Source organism: Xyrauchen texanus, chromosome 39, assembly GCF_025860055.1.
Source record: "Xyrauchen texanus isolate HMW12.3.18 chromosome 39, RBS_HiC_50CHRs, whole genome shotgun sequence".
Classification (NCBI taxonomy): Eukaryota; Metazoa; Chordata; class Actinopteri; order Cypriniformes; family Catostomidae; genus Xyrauchen; species Xyrauchen texanus.
Window position 1 is genome coordinate 5,304,432 of NC_068314.1, and position 21,813 is coordinate 5,326,244.

The 21,813-nt window shown below is 36.4% G+C and overlaps 2 protein-coding genes across 2 annotated transcripts; both read left to right on the plus strand.

The window, feature by feature from the left end:
* Window positions 1-334: 334 nt before the first annotated feature.
* Window positions 335-4,259, plus strand: LOC127632910 (epithelial membrane protein 3-like). Its single transcript, XM_052111743.1, has 5 exons — window positions 335-442; window positions 2,085-2,172; window positions 2,516-2,618; window positions 3,084-3,224; window positions 3,471-4,259. The coding sequence occupies exons 2-5, from the start codon at window positions 2,095-2,097 to the stop codon at window positions 3,644-3,646; spliced, it is 498 nt and encodes a 165-aa protein (XP_051967703.1). The 5' UTR covers window positions 335-442; window positions 2,085-2,094; the 3' UTR covers window positions 3,647-4,259.
* Window positions 4,260-5,403: 1,144 nt separating this feature from the next.
* Window positions 5,404-21,393, plus strand: LOC127632873 (protein FAM83D-like). The gene is made up of 9 exons (XM_052111693.1): window positions 5,404-6,640; window positions 8,411-8,557; window positions 9,705-9,829; window positions 10,073-10,504; window positions 12,927-12,980; window positions 13,105-13,158; window positions 13,271-13,508; window positions 16,650-16,829; window positions 21,128-21,393. The coding sequence occupies exons 1-9, from the start codon at window positions 6,173-6,175 to the stop codon at window positions 21,314-21,316; spliced, it is 1,887 nt and encodes a 628-aa protein (XP_051967653.1). The 5' UTR covers window positions 5,404-6,172; the 3' UTR covers window positions 21,317-21,393.
* Window positions 21,394-21,813: the final 420 nt, after the last annotated feature.

The following is a 21,813-nucleotide window of genomic DNA, read 5'->3' on the forward strand; positions in this document are numbered from 1 at the left end:
GGGCCATTAGGGCCAGTGCCCAGGGGCCCTTGACTACCAGGAGGCCCTTGAATGCCCGGGGGTGCCCTGGGCTTTAAGGCTGAGCGCTCAACAACTTTTGGGTGGAGGGGGGCCCTTGGAGATAATTTGACCCAGGGCTTTTGCAATGTCATAATCAATCCCTACAGTATGTACCCGTAAGAATAAAATTAGGCTTCCTTCTCTGGGTTTGGGTAAAAACAATCTTCAACCCATTTTTAGTTTGTAAGCTTTTTTTTTTTTTTTTTTTGGAGCTGTGAAGGAAACTCCTCCTCCAACCGAGCCCACATTCCTCCCTGGACCGTTATTCCCAAACAGACTGTGGAGAGAGTGAGTATATGTGAAGGAGAAGGGGAGGAAACTAGCTGAAGAGACAGAAAAATTACAGAAGATTTCAGAAGATTTGTTGGTACCACTGAGCAAGGTAAGCTGTGATTTTCAGTTTTAGGGTTTAGTTGCTTTCAAAAGACATCAAACTTTTTACAGTGCTTGTGATTTTGTGTTGTTTTAACCTTTAGATGCTTTAGGAGGATTGAGTTAAACATAAACTGTTCCTACATTCTTAAAAATAAAGTTTACAAATGATTTTACACTCTGGTGCCATATGAGAGCATTTTAAGTAGCCGATATGCCATTGGAGAACCTTTTAAAAAATGTTGGTTCATGCTTAACAGAAGTAGCATAAATTTTTTTTTAAGACCATACAGCAACTTAAGAATCCTACTGTATATGGTGAAAATGGTTCTTGATAAGAAGAAAGCTCTTTGATGGACATATGTTGCCTCAAAGAACCATTGAAGAACCTTTATTTTTAAGAGTGCAAGTAATTAATAACTATTTATATTTTCAGAGATGCTTTATATTTGGTTGAATATTCAAAGACACATTTGTACAACCCTTAAAAACCTAGAAAGACGTAAAAATAAGACAAACTTGCAAAATATGTTATTAGCATTCAAGTCCACCAGAATTCCTTAATTGATTTGATGTAATTTCAGTATGTTCTGGTCTCCCAATGTCCTGTATGAGTCATTTCTATAAGATCTTTGTAATTATGTAGCTTTTATGAGAGGTAAGCACAGCTCCACTGTATTTACAGTGTTAAAGAGCATCTTGGTAATGCCATGTATGACAAACACAGAGCAGTCAAAGAGAAATAACAGTCCGCATCTGTGCCAGGACCACGCAGCTTATGCATGTAAACATGTCAAGGTGGGGGTCAGTTTAATAAGTAGTAGTTAAAAATGTCGACAACATACGTCATCTTACAATCACCATAAAGAGCCATTAAAAAAAAAAAAACTACTTTTTTGGTTTGGAAATAAACTAAGTAGCAACACACAGTAGTGACATCGAGGGTGTGGAATCTTGGGGTTTGGTGGGTTTGCGTTTCTAAGAGTTGTGTAATTCCCAAACTTCCATCCACATCCCGGTCAAAACAAGACACACAGTCCTTATGAATTGACTTTTTATTCCAAGACGAATTCATGAAGTAATCTCCTTTGATCATGGATTTTGCACGGAGAATTCACGGAACATTTGTGGCCATGTTTTGCATCTTGGAAATATGATTATGGAAAAGCTAGCAGTGATGAGAAGATTAATTTATGGGCATGATGTCGGTCAAGTAATATTGTAATATGCGCTTGAATAAATGTTCACACATACAGCAAATATGGAAAATGTTTCACTGGAAAAGATGCTGTCGGCCAGTGTCGTCATTTTAAATCAGCATAAGTAAACTTCCACAAGTTGCTTTTCCTTGAACCAATGGCCAACATTTCCTGTGACTACTCTACTGTATAAGTTTGACATCTTATTCCTTTGCATGGGATGCATATTCAAATCAGATAGAACAGGGGAATAAATATATCTTGCTGTTTGTTGTATCTCATTCAAAGCAGAAGATCAGGGACAGATCTTTATCCTTTAAATATTTACACAGTGCTACTTAATGTCAGCCACATCAGTGGCAATTCAGACATGCTGATTATTTCCCAAATTATTGCTTATTTTTATTTTCTAAGTGAATGTGAGATAGCTTAAACAATTTTTTCTTTTTGCAGGTCCACTGAAATGGCTTTCTTGTTGATGTCAGTTACTGTTCTGCATTTGGTGACTCTAGCTCTGCTTTTCATTGCCACGATGGAAAAGGTAAGTTAAAACTCAATGCGCTCTGTGATGAAAAGCTGATTCATTGCCAGAAATCTACACACAAATCTAGTCTCTGACCCTATAAACAAACCTAGCACAAACTTAGTGTTCATCGTCATTTCAAATCATGAGAAGCTGTTTTGTCATTATACCTAAATGTTTTGGATGATGTGTGTAGATTGGGGGGTGGTGGGGGTGTACTTGCTTGTTTTGATTATTGTTTAATTAATCTTTTTCTTATTAGATTGAATATATTCTGACCTCTGAAGCAGTTTGAGATGCATTTGTTTGTATAAAAATGTGCTAAACACATAATTCAGTATTATTGTTATTATTATTGCAGTCCTGGTGGTCATGGGGAGACATTGAGAACACAGATCTTTGGTATAAATGCATGTATGACAACAGCACAGAAGCCTGGCTGTGTTCGTCTGCCAGTGAGAGTGGTAAGTACTCCTAAACAGTTTCAGTTACTATATATATATAATTTAAAAAAACATTAAAAATCACATTTCCATCAGCTTAAAAATAGCAACAATAGTGAGCATGAAAAATGCTTGTATGAAAGTTGAAGGGAAAAAAAAACACTCAAATATTTATATTTATTGTAAGGACTATTTATCAGGAATTTGTGAACATGAAGGTAATTTTAACTTGTGTTTAAGAAAATGGCCTTGCAAAAATAGATTTTTTTTTATCTGAACTATTTTTCAAGTAATTGTGGAAAAGTGTTGGAATACTTTTAGTGGTTTCAGTTCAAAGATCTCTTGTGGTACAAGAGAAGAAGATACAACCACTGGTGTTGAATCAGTTGGTCCTGACCTTTGAAGTCCTGTCATGGCTCTTAGGAGTCACTTCTTTAATCATGAGATGTGAAAAGGGGTCTCTCTTTCTCTGTTTTTCTCTCTCAGAATGGCTGCAGTCAGTACAAGCGCTCATGATCTTGTCTGTGGTCCTCTCCTCCATCTCCTTCATGGTGTTCCTCGGTCAGCTCTTCACCATGTCCAAAGGAGGACTTTTCTATTTCACTGGATTGTGCCAACTTTTTGCAGGTAGCTGAGTGTTTTCATACTATTTTTGTAGTATACTTTTGTATTATCAGATAGATAGATAGATAGATAGATAGATAGATAGATAGATAGATAGATAGATAGATAGATAGATAGATAGATAGATAGATAGAAAGAACAACATATGTACCAGTTGAACATGTAATATGTAACAAAGTGTTGTATGTGCTGCCCCTTGTGGCCACTTTCTATTCTCACCCACTTCAATTGAACTGTATGCTCTTTCAGGTTTTGCAGCATTTTCTGCTGTCCTTATCTTCACTTTTCAAAGGAAAGAGATTCTTCAAGATACTCGTGAACTGGAAAAAGGTCATTTCGGCTACTGTTACATCCTCGCCTGGGTGTGTGTGCCTCTCTTGCTTATTAGTGGCTCACTTTATGTCCATCTGCGCAAAAGGGCCTGATTATCTCATTTAAGCTGCATAGGGACTTTTACTGTTGATATTATATGCTTAAACTCTAGCTATTATAAAATGGCTTGCTGTTCTGCATAATTTATTATCCTGGACCAAATTCCTGACACCTACTTTAATGTTTTTTTTTTTTTTTAATCTTTTTGGCAAACAAGCAATGCGTTGCAACAATACTTTCTGTATTTTTCCATATTGGGAAACCGTTGCTTTAATTAATCGCTGATAATTAAATGGAATTGAAATGTTTAGCTGCATCTGAATTTGTATTGTTTCAGAGTATAAACTGGAATTGATAAATAACTTCTTAGTATATAGCAGGGAAGTAGGCATAGTTGTTTGCTTGGTTAGCTTTAAATTTAGTCAGTGCTAAGACTTGAGTATAAAAAAAAAAGCAAACACAAAGGCTTCTTTGATGACACAGAGACGTAACTGTGGATGGGTCACTTTCATTCGGAGCACTAGTTTGAATGTCCCAAATGTAAATGTTAGAACTGGAAGCACAAAACTTTAGACAGATCCTTTTTATCCCAACATTAAAATTGTGTACTTGCCTCTTTGAACTATTCTGTTATAACTGTATGTAAACAAATAAAGTATGATTTGACAGCAGATCAATAGTTCTTGGTTTATTTTTAGGTGCGTGATGTTTTTGACAGACTGACCGTTGACTGTGAATGCGGCGAGAGTAGGTCGAAAGTTTTTTTGTGCTTACTGAAATTCAAGCCGCTGCCTTCAGTTGCTAAAGCTGAAAATGTTCACAAAGTGCCACCAAAAAGCTAGATATTTATTTTTACTTTTAGTTAAAAATGATGTAATACAGTCATCAGGAATACATATTTGATTAACTCTACACCCTAACCCCAACCCTAAACCTAACCATCAGAGGAGTACAAATATAATTCTAGTTTGGAAATTCTTGTCAGTAATTCAGCAGAATGGGTTCAGTTTCAGGGGACATCAACTTTCGGAAGCAACATGTTGATTTCACATGTGATCATGTTGGGCAACATCCCAAAATATCCAATTTAAAATAAACTAAGCAGAACTTTGCCCATTCTATTGCCCATATTGTAAATAGAAAAGATGTAAATATTACTACAAAAATGCTGCAGTTCAAGTCAGAAGTGTCCAATAGAAATTGGTTGAGTGTATATACTATGTGGTTTGCATCGTAATGAGATAAAGTAATGGTTTATATTGAGGTAGTTGTCACAATGTAACAACATACACTCAGTATATTACAATGGGAAATGTGACACTTTATATTGATTTGTTTGGTTGTGTTAATGACTTATCAACACAACAACAAAACATCATACCAAATATGCTCCGCTTTCAAAAGCACAGTAGATCTCATCTAGTGACAAATTACCTTTGCATTGCTCGTCCTGCCTACTGCAGGACGAGCAATGCAAGAACATGTTCATGCAAAACTCAAAGGTAAGCAAAGGTGAGCTAAACTCATTTCATAAAGCACTTAAATGGATTAAACACTCCCACTGCATTGCATGTAGAGTTCAACATGCATAATTTTGCTCATGGCTGAGTATCAAATAAAAACACATGTATTATGATCTCATGTCCACATTTATGAAATGTGTGTACAACGTGTAATAATACGAATAAAGGCATCTGGGTAGGTGTGGACACCCAGTAGCTGGGAGGAAAGGACACACTCAATCTCGGCTCCCTAGAGAAGACTCGCTCATCTGGTAGAACTAGTCACGATAGTGAGCCAGAAAGAGAGAGAGAGTTGCTTGACGTGCTAAATAAAGGCACAATAAGGACAGAAATCTAATATCAACGAGACACCGCCAACCTCATAATGAATAAGAATGTGGATTAAGGGACACCAGAGTGTTTCAGTACATGTTTTAGGAATGTTTCGAATCTGCTGACTCGAGACATGAATTTGGCTGAAAGCTGAAAATGGGCAGATCAGAGTGATGACAAGTTCCTCTCAATGGTTACGAGGCAAAAAGTAATTTAACACCAGATAGAGTGAGGCCACTTTGAGTGGGAGGAGATATGAGCCAGTGATATGTCAGAACTTGACGGAAACAATCAATGGACTTGTGAGTGTGTAAGAGAAACAGGGAGGTAAGAATCGTCTCTTAATACCTAAACATTGATCTTTTCAAGTAGTACATTATGTTACCATTCACTGGATGAACTGCAGGCTATTTCACATCAAATATAGTCAACAAATCCAATGGAAAATGTTTGAGAAAGGCTGGGAACATTTCTAAAGTTTGAAGACTTGGTGGACTGCACTAAAGCATCTACTGAATTCAAGGATATTTCAAAGTTCTGCAAAACTTCCAGACACTACAATGATTGTTTTATGGAGTATCTTGATTTTGTTGACTGACATATGAAGAAGAACCTCACCTATTTGAATAATTTACCAACCCTCCACCAAGAGCTGCTGCTGTTAGTTATTGTTTACACATCGTCATGATTTGATCTACATTCCTTGTACCTTTATAAAAGGACATCAACTTCGAGGCTCAAATCATGTCAAACTCTCAAGAGCAAAGCCTAAATGAGAATATTATCTTTACTCCATTGACGGAGTCCAGTCCAGATTTCTTGCACTGTGAGGCAGAACGATATTGTGTGGAAAGCCTGGTAAGTTCAGGCCCTGGAGCATACTACACCAACCTCAACAGAGAACAAATTGTACCTTTCCTCTCCCCTGGGGAGGTGAACCAGATCTCCAGCTGGACTGAGGACTATCGCAGCAGTGATGCAGTACTTGAGGATGTAAATGGCAAAGAGGAGGTAGGTTCTGATCTACAGGACTTTTCTGGACACTATTTTCCTGAACAGTCTGACACGCCAGCACCATGCTTAGAGCTGGGATGGCCGGAAAAGAACAACTGGATGGATATGGGACGAGTTCTGGTCTACACCAATCCTCCTGCAGAAAATGCGCCTCCAATACGAGAAATTCTCAGGAGACTCCTACATGGAGCCAATAAGGTAAGATTAGATGCTAAACTCAATGCTTACCTTAGAAATGTGCTACAAACTAAAGGAGAAAGACTGATACAAGTTAGCCTTAGTTGATTGGATGCTAAAAATTTTTAGCATTGATATATAGAATATTTTTGAAAAGATGATCCTTGTTAGTCTTGTTGATCAGATCGCACTTGTTGGCAGGTGAATTTCGTAGTAATTTCATTTGAAAAATGTGTCTGCAATTTAGCACCTATTAAGTGACCTACTCTCAACATGTTACAGGAAGTCCATTTCAACTATGTGCATTTGCATTTCCTGAATGCATACGCTTCGTTCGAAATTATGAGGTCAGAAATTGTATTTACTATGTGATCAAGTGATTGCAATTATTTGGGTCTCCAGCCAGGACGTTATTGATTAGCGTCCCATGTCGAAGTCATCGCGTTCCATATTGAAGAGGCAAAATGCTCAAAACGCCCAATGGATGGCTAAAAAATCCAGTTTTTAAGGCATCAAGTCCTGTATTGAAGCCACAAATTGATCACAAACCCCCTTCTCCACAGTCATACATCAGAATGCCAAGTATACAATTTGAAGCGCTCAAAATGCTCAAGCGTCTCATATTCATGTTGCAAAAAGTTGGCTATCCTAGCCTGGTCAGACAACAAAATTCTTGGGAGGGACCCTGAAGGAAAAACATCCCGTATTGTAGCGCTCAAAATGCTGAAGCGTCTGTACAGTATTTGCATGCTGAAAAGTTGGCAAACCAGAAAGAACGGATCCTGTCCCATTTAAAAATTACTGACTAAGACAGACATCTTTTTAGCACCAATTCAACACAATGAAGAGCAAAGGTGCGCATTTGGTGTGTAACTGATGATTTATCTACATGTTCTTTGATTGATTTTTGGTCTCACATAATGATGGGAAGAGTAGCTTTGTTGCACAAGCCTGTTTGCCACATAAACCAGCTAACTGTGTCTTATTTTCTAGCAAGGTTTTCATTAGCTGTATAAAAAAAATGCATACAAACTAAACTGTGCAGTCAAAATCCACAACTAAAACTAAACTAAAAAGTTATGCCCAACATGAATTTGCCTACTAACAACTCGGTCAAAGAAAATTCTGAATTTCCCACTAGGGATGTGCTATTGCCATCGTTGACTGTTGTTTTTTTTGTTTTTTTTATCAGATACCAAGGCTTATATTGCCAATATCGATGCCAAACCGATACCAATAATAAATTGAATGTTATTGCAAGTTCTTGGGATAAAAGGGGTAATTGTACAGTAATTATTATTTTTAAAAGCCAAATAATTTATTTCTTTTACATTTACTGTATGGTGCTAAATGGAAAATTATTGTTAGACTTCTGTTTTGTTTATAATTTATTAACAATTAATACAAAACATTATTAATGTTTCAATAACTATTAATTTAAATAAACTTGTAATGTCACATAAAAACATAATAATAAATGCCACATTTAGATTTGTCAAGATTAAGATGAGTTAAGTTTGCTAATTCTTTTTTTTCCCGCTTCGAAGCTTATGATACGCATTTGCATGGTAACTAAATCAGTTAAGTTTGAAAAAAAGAATCAATGTTTTTATATGAGGATCAATATTCTTGATACAACATCAGTTTTGAAAGACACAATACTTTAGGATCTATGCACACATTCCAGTTTCACACAGTTCATAATTACGACTTGGAGGTTGCGTTCATTTGCGGTCATCTCATAAACACAATATTTTTGACATTACGTTTTTGTATGTTTGTATTGGGCAGCTGATTGCCATAGTGACCGACAAATTGTCAGACAGTGCTGTCATTGGTGACCTCCTATGCGCTGCATCACGTGGAGTTCCTGTGTACATCATTCTCAACCAAAGATCCGTGGAAGAGAACTGCTCTTTGCAGCGGCTTCAACATCCGGTGAGTTCACATACAGTAAATGACCAAGTGTAGCATGGTACCCAAAAAACTTAGTCATACAGGTATATATATATATATATATATATATATATATATATATATATATATTTCTTATTGTGTATATATTCTTATTGTGTATGTAAATATATACTTGTATTTTTTATCCACCTTTTTCTTTTATTAATTAATTAATGAATTTATTATTATAGTCTTGTTGTATTGTGTGTGCACTGGAAGCTTCTGTCACCAAGACAAATTCCTTGTATGTGTAAGCAGACTTGGCAATAAACTTTATTCCGATTCTCATTCTGAAAACCACTACACGTTGTTAACAAAGTTCCATGCACACCTCAACAGACTCAACCTTACTTAGACTTAACAGACTGGTTCTCTAAAGGGGCCAGCTCAGCGAGTAAAGATGCTGACAACCACACCTGGAGTCACAAGTTTGAATCCAGGGCATGCTGAGTGACTCTAGACAGGTCCCCCAAGCAACCAAATTGGCCCGGTTGCTAGGGAGGGTATAGTCACATGGGGTAACCTCCTTGTGGTGCTATAATGTGGTTATCGCTCCCGGTGGGGCATGTGGTGCGTTGGGTGTGGATGCCGTGGAGAATAGCGTGAAGCTTCCACATGCGCTAAGTCTCTGTGGTAACGTGCTCAACAAGCCTTGTGATAAGATGTACAGACTGATTTTCTCAGACACGGAGGCAACTGAGATTTATCCTCCACCACCCGGATAAAGGTGAGTCACTACACCACCACGAGGACTTCGAGCGCATTGGGAATTCCAATTGGGGGGAAAAAAAGTTCCTCTAAACAAAAGACTTTTAGACACACCTCAGTGTATACCTTGGCGTCTGTTACCAAATGTTACTCTTCATCGTAGAGTATGCAGAAGTATGAATGTGGAGAATGTCTTTAATAACTGAGGCTACACTCATAGCCGAAGCGAACAGGTTCCACAACATTTATCTGGTTACACACAATCACTCACATAAAACTTAACAGTAACTGAACTTTAGTTGAACGTTTAAATTCTTTAGAACTGTAATGTCTTCAATTATTTGGCAATTGGCTGAATTATAAGCTCATGAATGCATTGAAAAGCAAAGTTTAATTTCTTTCTTACTTGATGATGTTTCAGAATATCAGAGTGCGCCTTCAAGGTGGTAAAACGTTCCTGACGCGTGATGCAAAGATGTTGGTTGGAGAACTCAAGGACAACTTTGTATTTGTGGATCTGGAGACTGTAATGTTGGGGAGCTACAGGTAAAGCAAGAATGAGGTGTTGTAAACTCTTTAAAAGATTGTTAGCCAAAGTGTACAAAGTCAATTACACGAAAAGAGAAAATCATATAGGTTTGGGACTGCATAAGTGTTGTCAAGTAAATGAAGACAGAATTAAAATTTTGGGTTGAATTTGTGGAATTCCTTTAAACTTTGCTCACAAGATCTAGTGCAGATTTATCATTAGATGTAACCTTTTGATTTCTCTCTCATTGTATTGATCAGTCCTACCTGGAGCGACTCTCACCTGCATCGTCAGATCATCACTGTTATGAGTGGGCCAGTGGTGGAATCGTTCGATCGAGAGTTTCGAATCCTCTATGCTACCTCAGTCCCGATCCCAGACACACTGAAAACTGGAATGCTAGAAAATGAAGCTAATGCACTTTTTAAGCCAGTACCTTTGAATTTGAACAACACTAAAGTTGAAATCACCGAGTTCATCTCCAATCCTCCCCCTCCCCCAACCGACTGCCCACTGGACTGGGAGGCGATGGGAGTCATCCAGAGATGTCCAGAGAGCCCTCTTTATTCACCTGATGCTGGTGAGGTGCCATTCCAGCATCGACCTGTCCTGGACAGACGTCACGGTGGATGGGAGTATCCCTCAAATGAGTTTAATGCCAGAGTTTTGTCTGGGCATCAAGAGGAGGGCAAGTAAGTAAAAAAACACAGTCATTTGACTTTACAGGTAAACGTGACATCCAAAGTGTTTATGGGGGGATGGTTCACCCAAAAATTAAATTCTGTCATCATTTACTCATGTGTATGTTATATCATGTGTATATTGAGTTCAGAATGTCTGTCCTATTGTATTCCATTTAAAGTAGATGGTGACCAGTGGCTGTACAATGAAGACAGGAAGGGAAATCATTTTCTGAAATATTTGTTGAATATTTCGCTGTTATTTTGGGTTTCCTCGCAATAAATGAACTATGGTTTTACCAGTTTATTTGTGGTGAAACCATAGTAACCACAAAATTGACCATGGTTTTAATACAGTTCAGTTTACTACATTTTTAACCATGATAACCTTAGTGAAACCAAAGCAATAATGCAGTGAAACCAAAACTATGGTAATAAAATCACAGTGGTGGTGTTCTTATGGTTTTACTACAAATATCATAGTTCAGCAATGGTTACCATAGTAAAACCATGGTTAACCCTTATTAAACTTGACCATGGTTTTACCACAATAAAAATATTTTACAGTGGGTTTTGTAGTAAAACCTTAGAAATCACAAAATGAACCATAGTTACTACAGTCATGATCACTACAATTGTACTATAGGAAAACCATAGTTAATTAATTGCGAGAAAACGAAATGTATTGTGAGAGAGAGCAAAACTTTTTTCCAAGGGAAGGCAAAACTATTTCAGAAAATAAATTCCATCACCTGTCCTCTAAACAGCATAAAAAGTACCTTAAAAATAGCCCATATGAATTTTGCACTATATTACAAGTCTTCAGTATATATTGGTGTGAAGAACAAACTGAAACTTAAGTGACACTTTCAAGCGTTGGAAAGAGGTTTGAATGTGAATAAGATTTGAGCGCTAAAGAATGGAAGATTTTCAGTCAATAATCATTGATTTAAATATCCATCTGCTCCTCACTCAAAACTTTATCTATTTACATATGTGCAGTCATATGTATTTCATTTTTTGTATTTACTACTATATTTGTAATATTTATTTTTAATTATTATTTTTATTATTATTATTATCTTTTTTCTTTGCCCGTTTTGGCAGCCTGGACATTCTGAGTAATAACTCCTTTTATAATTAAGGATTTGTTTTTCAATCATACAGGCTTGATTAGGGTGAATACACATTCATTTGGCTGAAACTCTGCCTTAATGTCTGTCATTATTGTTTTCAAGAGAGACTTGTGCTAGACTCAAAAGTAGGGGGTAAAAATATTGATTTTCCGATTAATTGCGATCTTCATCTGAACAATCCTGATATCGATTCTTAAAATCCCAGATCGAACTTTTGCTTTTATTTTAACGTTTACTTTGGTTTTGGCTGTGATTATTACATTTGGTTGTGTTCTGTTTAATAAATAGCAATTGAACTGCATAGTTTAGGCCCTGTTTTTTATTAATATTATTGTAATGTACAAAGTTAGAATGTTTCCTGTATAATTCACAGATCATAAGCTGAGTGAATTTCTTTCATATTTAAAGGAACATGTCTTGGTTCAATACAAGTTAAGCTCAATCGACAGCATTTGTAGCATTATGTTGATTACCACACACACACACACACACACACACACACACACACACACACACATGCAAATCAAAACCTTTTCTTAAAAAAGAAAAGTTAAAATCTGGTTTCCAGTGAAGCACTTACAATGGAAGTGAATGGGGGCCAATTTTTGAACGTTAAACTACTCAAAAGTATAGCCACAAGACATAAACAATATGTGTGTCAATATGATTTTAGTGTGATACAATTGCTTATTAACATTTCTGTGTAAAGTTAAAGCCATTTGTACAACGTTGCCAAGATGATGTAATGTCAACAAACCCTAAATCCCTGAAATGACAGAAAACATTATGACATATACAACTTTACAGCTCAAATAATGCACAAGTTTTAACAGAATAATTAATGTAAGTTCTTTAATAAAATTATAAGCTTCAAATTTCTGTGTTGAAACCCTCCAAAAATTGGCCCCATTCACTTCCATTGTAAGTGCTTCACCTTAGTTTTTGCTGTTTATTTTTATTTATTTTAAGAAAAGGAGAGACAACATTTTTGTTGTAATCAACATTATGCCACAAATCCTGTCATTTGAGCTTAACTTGTATTGAACCTGGAATATACCTTTAAGAAAATGGACATTCTAACTGAAATACCCAAATTAATCTGAATTGACAAACCAAATCTTTCCGAAAACCAATTGAAACAAATTGAGTAGATACCCAGCCCTACTCAAATGTAACAACTGAACACATGACTATAGGTATTGTACACAAAATGTACATTATTTGCAGACAGAGACCGTTTCTGTATTTCTGTTTTGAACGAAAAGCCAAAACCGTTCACCCTCTTATCTGGATTCCAGGTTAAATTCAATGTTTCTGTCTGACTTCAGGCATCCAGAATATCAAAGACCAAGGTTAGTATCTTTCTAAAGTTAATTTTTTTTTAATAAGAGGTGAGTTCTGGTGTGTTTATGTCTGAATGCATTGTTACACATGTCTGTGTTTGTTCTTGGCATATATTTGCCTTTTCTGTTGTAGACGACATTTCTCCCCAGGGGAAATCCAGATGCATCACAACGAGCAAGTGAACAGGTAAACATTAAAGAGATATTTACAAAAGAATAATAGAAAGAAAGACAAAGATGAACAGGTAGACAAATATTTGAGAACAATCATCTAACAAAGCTCAAAATGTTCTGTGCAGCTCTTTCATACCAAGGCCTTTACAAATGCCTGAAAGAATCCCATACAATCTTCACTCTCCACTGTTGAACGCTGAAAATGAGGAGAGATATCCTGTATACAAACCTCGCACCCACAGAAAGGACATAACATCAGAGGAAGATGTCGGACTGACGATCAGACGAGAACCCTTCCTCAGGAGGGACAGAGTTTCAGGAGAGAATAAGAACCCAGAGGGAAACAAAGCAGCTCATATGAAGGTATGTGTTAAAGCAAAAAGCCACGCTTCACATCATGCCTAACTACACTCCATGACTGTGACAAAATCACTGTAAGCGAACCTCGAGTGGCTTACCCATAGGTAAATTATGGGCCAGGCCAATGGGGCCTTGATTACCCCCATCAACTTTGAAAACAAATGTTTATATATGCTTAAATATGTTGGCCGCACAGCGTATTCAAGGCCCCCTCAACAGGTCCCTGTGACTAAGAGGGCCCCTAGCGCTCTTATAGGACTCTTTTGTATTCCTGTTTCTAATAAAAAAATGTTAGCCTCTCTTTAACCCTATAACACTGCGTATATCATATTTGATACATGAATGTCTAAAGCCTATACAACGTACAATGTGTATGAGATGTCTACTGTCTCCTGGTGAATGTTGTCATGCTCATCTGGAAGTAAAAGATCTTGGAATATCATTAGCAAAATAGCTACCTTCATATTTTGATGCACTCAGCTTTTTTCATGTGAAATCTGTGCTGATTTTGATAAAGTAAAATTAACAATAGCGTTAATATTGTTGCTGATATTTCAAAATTTCTTAAATTCAAGGAACATGTGCTTAAAATGGTATTATTTGAAAGAAAAATAGGTTTAAGCAGATTAAAAAAAATTGAATTTTCTGACTATTATTTCATATTTTAAGCTTTATTCTATGTATAAAAGGGCTGTTGAACAAAAACATTCATTATACCATTCATTGCTATAGCTGCATGTTTGCTCGACATTACAAAAATAACTTGGCTTACGAGGTTGGGAAAAAGAAGATATTGATATTTTATTTGGTGTGGGACAAAAGTAGGGTACAATGGGGCTAAAGGTCCCCTTAAGGAAATTTGACTTTTTTCTGGCCACAAAATGTATTTATTTTTATTTAATATTGATGGAGCAACAGAATTTGTGTGAAAAGTAATAATAACGGAAGGCTGTTACGATTAATATTCAGTAAAAAAAGGTGGTGAGGGAGCGTTTTACCACACTGTAGGGGTAAAAGGCCCCTAGGGGGTTTAAAGTGATATCGTGTTGATACTGGGGCAATAGTTATAGTGCACAATTTGTCAACTTATGCAAGTAATTTTGAGACAGCAAGATGTTTTTTGAGTAACATATTAAGATGATGCTTACTCAAAATAACTACTTCAGAACGCATGAACCATTTCCTGTAAATTTCAAACACATTTGACATTTTATTACATCTCAAGTATTCTATAAGCAAACTAATCTCTATTATGATTGGATGAGTCAATGTGAGCCCACATTTTTTGAACAGGGGGGGTGGATTTTCCCCCTTTTTTCACCCAGTTTGGAATTCCCAATGCGCTTTTAAGTCCTCATGGTGGCATATTGACTCGCCTCAATCCGGGAGGCGGAGGACGAATCCTAGCTACCTCCGCATCTGAGACCGTCAATACATGCATCTTATCAGGTGGCTTGTTGAGTGCATTGCCACGGAGACATAGCGCATGTGGAGGCTTCACACATCCACTGCGGCATCCACGCTCAACTCACCACGTGCCCTACCGAGAACAAACCACATTATAGCGACCACGAGGAGGTTACCCCATGTGACTCTACCATCCCTAGCAACCGGGCCAATTGGATTGCTTAGGAGACCTGGCTGGAGTCACTCAGCACGCCCTGGGATTCTAACTAGCGACTCCAGGGGTGGTAGCCAGCGTCTTTACCACTGACTACCCAGGCCTGCTTATTTTATGACCTTAAACAAAACTGAAAATGATAAATAAGTGTTTTGTCTCAAAATAAATTTGTTCATTTCAGGGATTTTTTAATTATATACATAAATTTGCAATGTTTTTAAAAATAATAACAATTACATCAAATTGCCTCAAAATCAACCTTTAGACATTAAACGCAATGATCACATGGATCAGGAAAATTTTGCTGTTCATAGTGACAAACCGGTGTTTAGGAAAGTACTGTGGTCATTTTTGTTGCTATTTAGTGTTTTTGGAGAAAATACAATCAGTGGAGCCTTTTACCCCACGGAGCCTTCAGCCCCGATGTCCCCTACAGATTAAACTAGATATGTAAAGTTTGTTGAGACAAACTAGAATGTTGGTCTGAAAACCTTTCTCTAGAAAGAAAGAAAGAGAAAGAAGAGAGCATCTTAAAGTAGATTAAAGGGCTTGTGTGTAAGTTTTGACAGCTGAAGTTTGAAAACACGAACATGCCAAAACTTGAAATGATGCCTTCACAGGGCTTTTCGATGGAAGAATAATAATGGTAGCCAAGCTGCAGGGTCATTCCAAAACAGAATTTCCAATCAAATGACCAAATGATCACTATTTTTGAGTCTCAGACCTTTCAGCCCATCAAAGTTCTCACAATGGAGGGTAAAGTCTTTGAAGGAAATAGGGTGTAGGGATGATCACTTCTGAATGGAACACATCCCATCATTCAGATGAGTTAGAAAAGATATAGCAGCGTTAGCCAGAACTGCCTGAACACTTTGCTGAATTTCACCAAACCCTTGTATAGATACTGTAGGAGCCTGTACTGTATTTGTTAAATTCTTTAATATTTAAAGTGTTTGATGAATTTAAAATGTATTAATGCCCCTTTAAATATATGCAAGTTTACACATTTATCACACATTTGTTACATGCTTGATTTAAAAAAAAAAAAAAATGTTGGTATACATAATTTGTAGTATTTACATTGAGTTTGTCATGTTTAACAAACGTTAAAATGGTACTGTCTCTTTAAGAAATGTGGCTGTTCAGCGAACATGTTTCAGTTGAGTGGTTTCTTTACTACATCCTTGCTGTGTTTAAATTGATCCTGTAAATATCAGAACAGGTATTAAAAGAGACTTAATTCAATGAAAATAGATTGTGTAGATCTCAACTTTAAAAGGTAATTGGACCGGGGGGCCCTAAAAGAAAATTGGCCCCGGGGCCCTTTCTAGTCATAATCCGCCCCTGGGATTGCCATTACAAAAACATAATGTGGCTCTGGAACAATTGTGATGTACAATACATAAATTGTATAATATATTAAACATTGGTGTGTTTTATAATTTTTTACTGTTCTCGCTGTTTTATAAAAAGAAACAAGCCACTCAAGGCCAAGGTTTACATTTCTTTCTTTTCATTCGCAGAAGCCTGCAGAGCTGTCACGGAGCAAGACTTTCAGCACGTTGAGTGACATTATCAAAAGAGTGAATGCACGTGTGAGTTCAGGACAGCAGAAGACAGAAAACCTAACACCAGGAGTCAGCAAATCAACACTGGACCTCAATTTACAGCGGGCAGATGCTTCATCAAATGCTCGAACCACTGTAAGAGATTTCTCATGTATTTGTGTTCGAAACATACATTTGTCCAATCTACTAAATGGCCAGTACAATGTTTTCCATGTTGCAACTTATGTTTCAAGCCTACAATGGTATTCACAGTAGCACTATATAGTTAGAATTCAATATTATGGATTATTCTAGCATACTTTCTTCTTAAAGTTGCAGTCAAGTAATTGTTACACCTACTGATGTGACAATGGACTTCAATACTGACACCAATTTATGTGGATGTTACATCAAGTAAATGCAAAAGTTTTCAATTATCAATGGCGTATATTTAAGTAATGTTTACCACAGAATTTATTTCACTCATAAACCCAAAACTGCCATTCACTTACAAGTGAAATCCCAGGTTCACTTACAAGTTGACGTCACATCTGAACAGCTTTTGGTGAAATTTATACCAAGAAAGTTGTTCCTTGTGCTTAAATTATGTTTTTTTAACAAAACCATAAAATATATATTCGGGTCATGGGTCAATACCCACATCCTCGGATTAAGAATGTCCGGAATCTATTCATCCCAGATAGCACAGGTAAATCTCTGAGATGTCTGTTTGAGATAATTTCATCTAGGAAGCATCAGCATCTAATTACCATCTGCTAAACACCTTAAAAAGATCAGATTTACTAACAATCTAAATCATAAACGTCTCAAACATGGACCCCCGAGACATACTTACAGTATTGACATACATCTTATAGACATATTGCAGATGAACAAACAACATAAAAAAATTAGTCTTCCAGATGTAAACACGCACACCTGCAATACGTCTATTGGACATTTCCTCCCGGATATCAATTAGAAATTCAGCAGATGTCTTTGAGACGTTTATTATTTAGAATGCATGTAAGTCTGAGATTTTTAAGATGTTTAGCAGATGTTGATTAGGCTAGATTACGATGCTTTAAGATGAAAAGATATAAAACACACATCTCGGAGATGTGCTTGTGCAATCTGGGGAATTGTGTCTTTTATCATACAATCCATACTCTGATAGTACGCAGGGATTGATTTTTCTGCATTTATTCCTCATGATCCACACCCAGATAGCACAAGAATTTCTCTGAGAAGTCTTGTTTAGATCTTTTCATCTTGGAAGCATCTAACGTCTGCTAAACATCTTAAAAAGATCAGAATTACAAACATTCTAAATCAGAAATGTCTCAAAGCCATCTGCTGAATGTCTTATTAATATCCGAGACATACTTATTGACATTAGTCTTATAAACATATTGCAGATGAGCAAACAACATAAAATAGACGTCTTCCAGATGTACAGTAATCACACATCAAATAAACATCTGAGTGATGTACGTGTGCACCAAAAACGTAGTGTTTTGAAAATGCTCGCCACCATATACTTTAAAAAACTATGACTTTAGGTAACTAAAAGCTGAGTTTTGAAACAAAAACTGTGTGTGGTTGTGGTTTTGAAAAAAAAAGTGTGGCTGTGGCCCAAGACAGGATTGGCCAGTAACAGTTTTAACGCAAGGCTTATTGTAATGCAAAGCTTCTCCAACCACAAAAACGATCAAATATTTACAGCTCAAATAACACGTAAATAAAAAATGTCTGTCCAGTGTTGGGAAGTTACTCTAAAAATTAATTAATTACCGACTACTAATTATATCTTCTACGGTGTAATTAGATTACTGTACTAATGACTAATGTACTAATAAGTAATTACATTACTTATTACTTATTGGCAAGTTGGCAAGAACAAATTACCTTTCAAATTGAATTAATACACATTCTAATAGACCAAAGATTTTATTTTCAACTATGAATTTGGCAATCAATCCAAACTGTCATTATAATGTCGCTCCCTCTAAGGCGATCTGTGACAAATTCATGACTTTTTTCCAAGAGAAAATTAATACCATTCGCCATTAATACCATCTTTCACCAATACTCCATCAGGTATTGTATTTAATTTGTTTACTGGTTCTGCTCATTTCTCTGGTTTTCAGCATGTCTCTCTCTCTGATCTTAGTGAAATGGTTAGTGATATGAGGCACACTACCTCTCCACATGATATTGTTCCATGTAATATTTTAAAAACAGCTTTTGCAACTATTGGTCCAAGTATACAACTAATTATAAATTCTTCCCTAGAAAATGGTATTGTCCCAGGATGTTTTAAACATGCAGCAGTGAAACCTCTACTTAAGAAACCGGGCTTAGATCAAAATTGCTTAAATAACTATCGGCCTGTTTCCAAGCTGCCATTTCTGTCGAAGTTGTTAGAGAAAGTGGTGCTATTCCAATTATTCCATTCTTAAACAGACATGTTTGAACCTCTACAATCAGGTTTTACAGCTCATCATAGCACAGAATCAGCTTTGCTGAAGTATTTAATGATTTACTGTCTACAGTTGACTCTGGGGAAAAGTGCTGTATTAATTCTGTTAGACCTTACTGCTGCTTTTGATATGGTGGATCATAGTATTCTCCTTGCGAGGTTGGAACATTGTGTTGGAATAAAGAGCACAGAACTATAGTGGTTTAAATCTTATCTTACAGATAGGGTTTTTTCTGTTACTATGGATAAGTTCTCTTTATCTGTAGCTCCTGTTCTATGTGGGGTTCCACAGGGATCCATTCTGGGGCCAATTCTTTTTAATTTGTATGCTCCCTCTTGGAAATATTATTAGGTGACATAATATTTTGTTTCATTTTTATGCTGATGATACACAACTTTATCTGCCATTGAAATCAGGTGATTCTGTTCAACCTCTCTTGGAATGTATTGAAGACATAAAAAAGTGGTTATCGAGTAATTTTCTCCAGCTAAACAATGATAAGACTGAAATTATTATTTTTGGTTCTGCTGAATCTAGAAGCGCTCTTGCTAACAAGCTTGGCCAGCACTTCCAACATGTTAATTTGCATGTGAGAAATCTTGGTGTCATTATAAATTCTGACCTGGGCTTAGTCTGACAGATAAATTCAGTAGTGAAAAATAGTTTCTATCAGTTACGAATGATTTCCAAGTTTAAATCAGCTTTATCTTTTCAAGATCTGGAGACTGTTATTCATGCTTTTATCACCTCTCGATTGAATTATTGTAATTCTCTTTATTTTGGTCTTCCTCATTCCTCTCTTTTCTGTCTTCAATTAGTTCAAAATGCTGCAGCCAGATTTTTGACATCATCTAAAAAAAGGGATCATATTACACCAATCCTGGCCTCTCTGCACTGGCTTCCTGTTTATTTTAGGATTCAATTTAAAATACTGTTGTTTGTTTTTAAAGCTCTTAATAACCAGGCCCCATCATATATTAGGGATTTAATACAGCCATATTTACCAACTAGGTCTTTAACATCTGCAGACAAAATGTTAATGCATATTCCTCGGTGACGTTGTATATGCAAGGGTGATAGAGCATTTGCAGTTGCTGCCCCTTGGCTATGGAATCAGATGAAAAATACAAGGATAGACATGAAACTGTTTTTTTTTTCCAATTTGGAATGCCCAATTCCCACTACTTAGTAGGTCCTCATGGTGGCACCGTTACTCACCTCAATCCGGGTGGCGGAGGACAAGTCTCAGTTGCCTCTATGAGGAGGTTACTCCATGTGACTTTACCCTCCCTATTAACTGGGCCAATATGGTTGCTTAGGAAACCTGGCTGAAGTCACTGTGCTGATACAAACTCGCAACTCCAGTGGTGGTGGTCAGTGTCAATACTCGATGAGCTACCCAGGCCCCCATTAAACTATTCTTTTAATTTTTTCAAATAAACCATATAAAATCAAATAAATTATTCATGAAACGACCAACGAATTTAATGGGGCAGCATTAAATTAGAAAACATATTTTTTAATTTCAAATACACTATTTTTTAATATAGAATTGTTCTATAGTCTTTAAAGTATTTAACACAATTACATCAGAAGTAACTGTAATTAAATTAAATAATGCATTACTGAAAATTAAGAGTAATCGCTTACTTTTTTTTCCAATTCATAAGTAATTTAATTACAGTAATTAATTACTTAGTAATGCATTATACCCAACACTGTTTTTGTCATTGCTTTAATGCCCTAAACCTAACCCAGAAATACAACCTTCACTTTCAGTTTTAAACCTCCGTTACAAATGCGTTACTTTATCGCGTTTCCTGTCCGTTTACAAACGGAAGGGATGAGTCGGAATGATCATCAGAGGTATTTTACAGCATTCCACAAATTCTGAGAAATTTGTTTGAAAATAATCCATAATATTCTTATCAAAATTAAAATACATTTACAAATTATTTTATTTCCTTTCAGAACTGTGACAATCTGCCCCTAACTCCAGCTCTGGCACTTATGAAAAAGCGGAATGATGAGGTAAAATCTGGACTGCTGCGGAGCATGCCCAGTGTGTTTGCACCGAGTTTCAGAAGTTCCGGCTTCGGCCTGCAGAGGGAGACATGGAGATCTAATTTTAGAAGCCATAGAAACGAAGAGGAGCACTGACAAATGGAAACTCCAGACTGATATCACCAGTGTTAAAATAATACCCACATATTTTAAATACATGTAACTGTAATTAACTGGGGGGGGGGTTTACTGCCTGCTGGGAACAGCCTACATTCAAAACGATGGCAAAAATAGAAAACTGGACTATCAAAATAGATCAGGTTTGCTGATATATTAATTAAAATTATGATGAACTGTACATATGTGAAACTATATGACGTACGAATGACATTTTTTCACTGAAAGGGGAAATATGATAATGGAGTTTAAAGGCTTGCTAAGTTCTTTTAAAATACTTCTTGATTTATAAAAACTACTACCACAAACAAGTGTGAAGACTCTTTGTATTCAAATGTAATGTATATTCTGTTTAAAGTCAACATGAAAGGCATTCACAAACAATTTTATTTGAATGGCTGCAAAGATTAAACAGAAGTTAACAGAAAAATACTTCTCAATTCCCCTAGAAATGCAGTGAATTTAAAAATGAATGG

Bases quoted from the DNA above. Each gene is read 5' to 3' on its own strand.
- LOC127632910 (XM_052111743.1), top strand. From the start codon at position 2,095: ATGGCTTTCTTGTTGATGTCAGTTACTGTTCTGCATTTGGTGACTCTA. The intron at 2,619-3,083 runs GTAAGTACTCCT...TTTCTCTCTCAG, and splicing joins TTCGTCTGCCAGTGAGAGTG to AATGGCTGCAGTCAGTACAA. The intron at 3,225-3,470 runs GTAGCTGAGTGT...ATGCTCTTTCAG, and splicing joins ATTGTGCCAACTTTTTGCAG to GTTTTGCAGCATTTTCTGCT.
- LOC127632873 (XM_052111693.1), top strand. From the start codon at position 6,173: ATGTCAAACTCTCAAGAGCAAAGCCTAAATGAGAATATTATCTTTACT. The intron at 6,641-8,410 runs GTAAGATTAGAT...TGTATTGGGCAG, and splicing joins TCCTACATGGAGCCAATAAG to CTGATTGCCATAGTGACCGA. The intron at 12,981-13,104 runs GTTAGTATCTTT...TTTCTGTTGTAG, and splicing joins CCAGAATATCAAAGACCAAG to ACGACATTTCTCCCCAGGGG.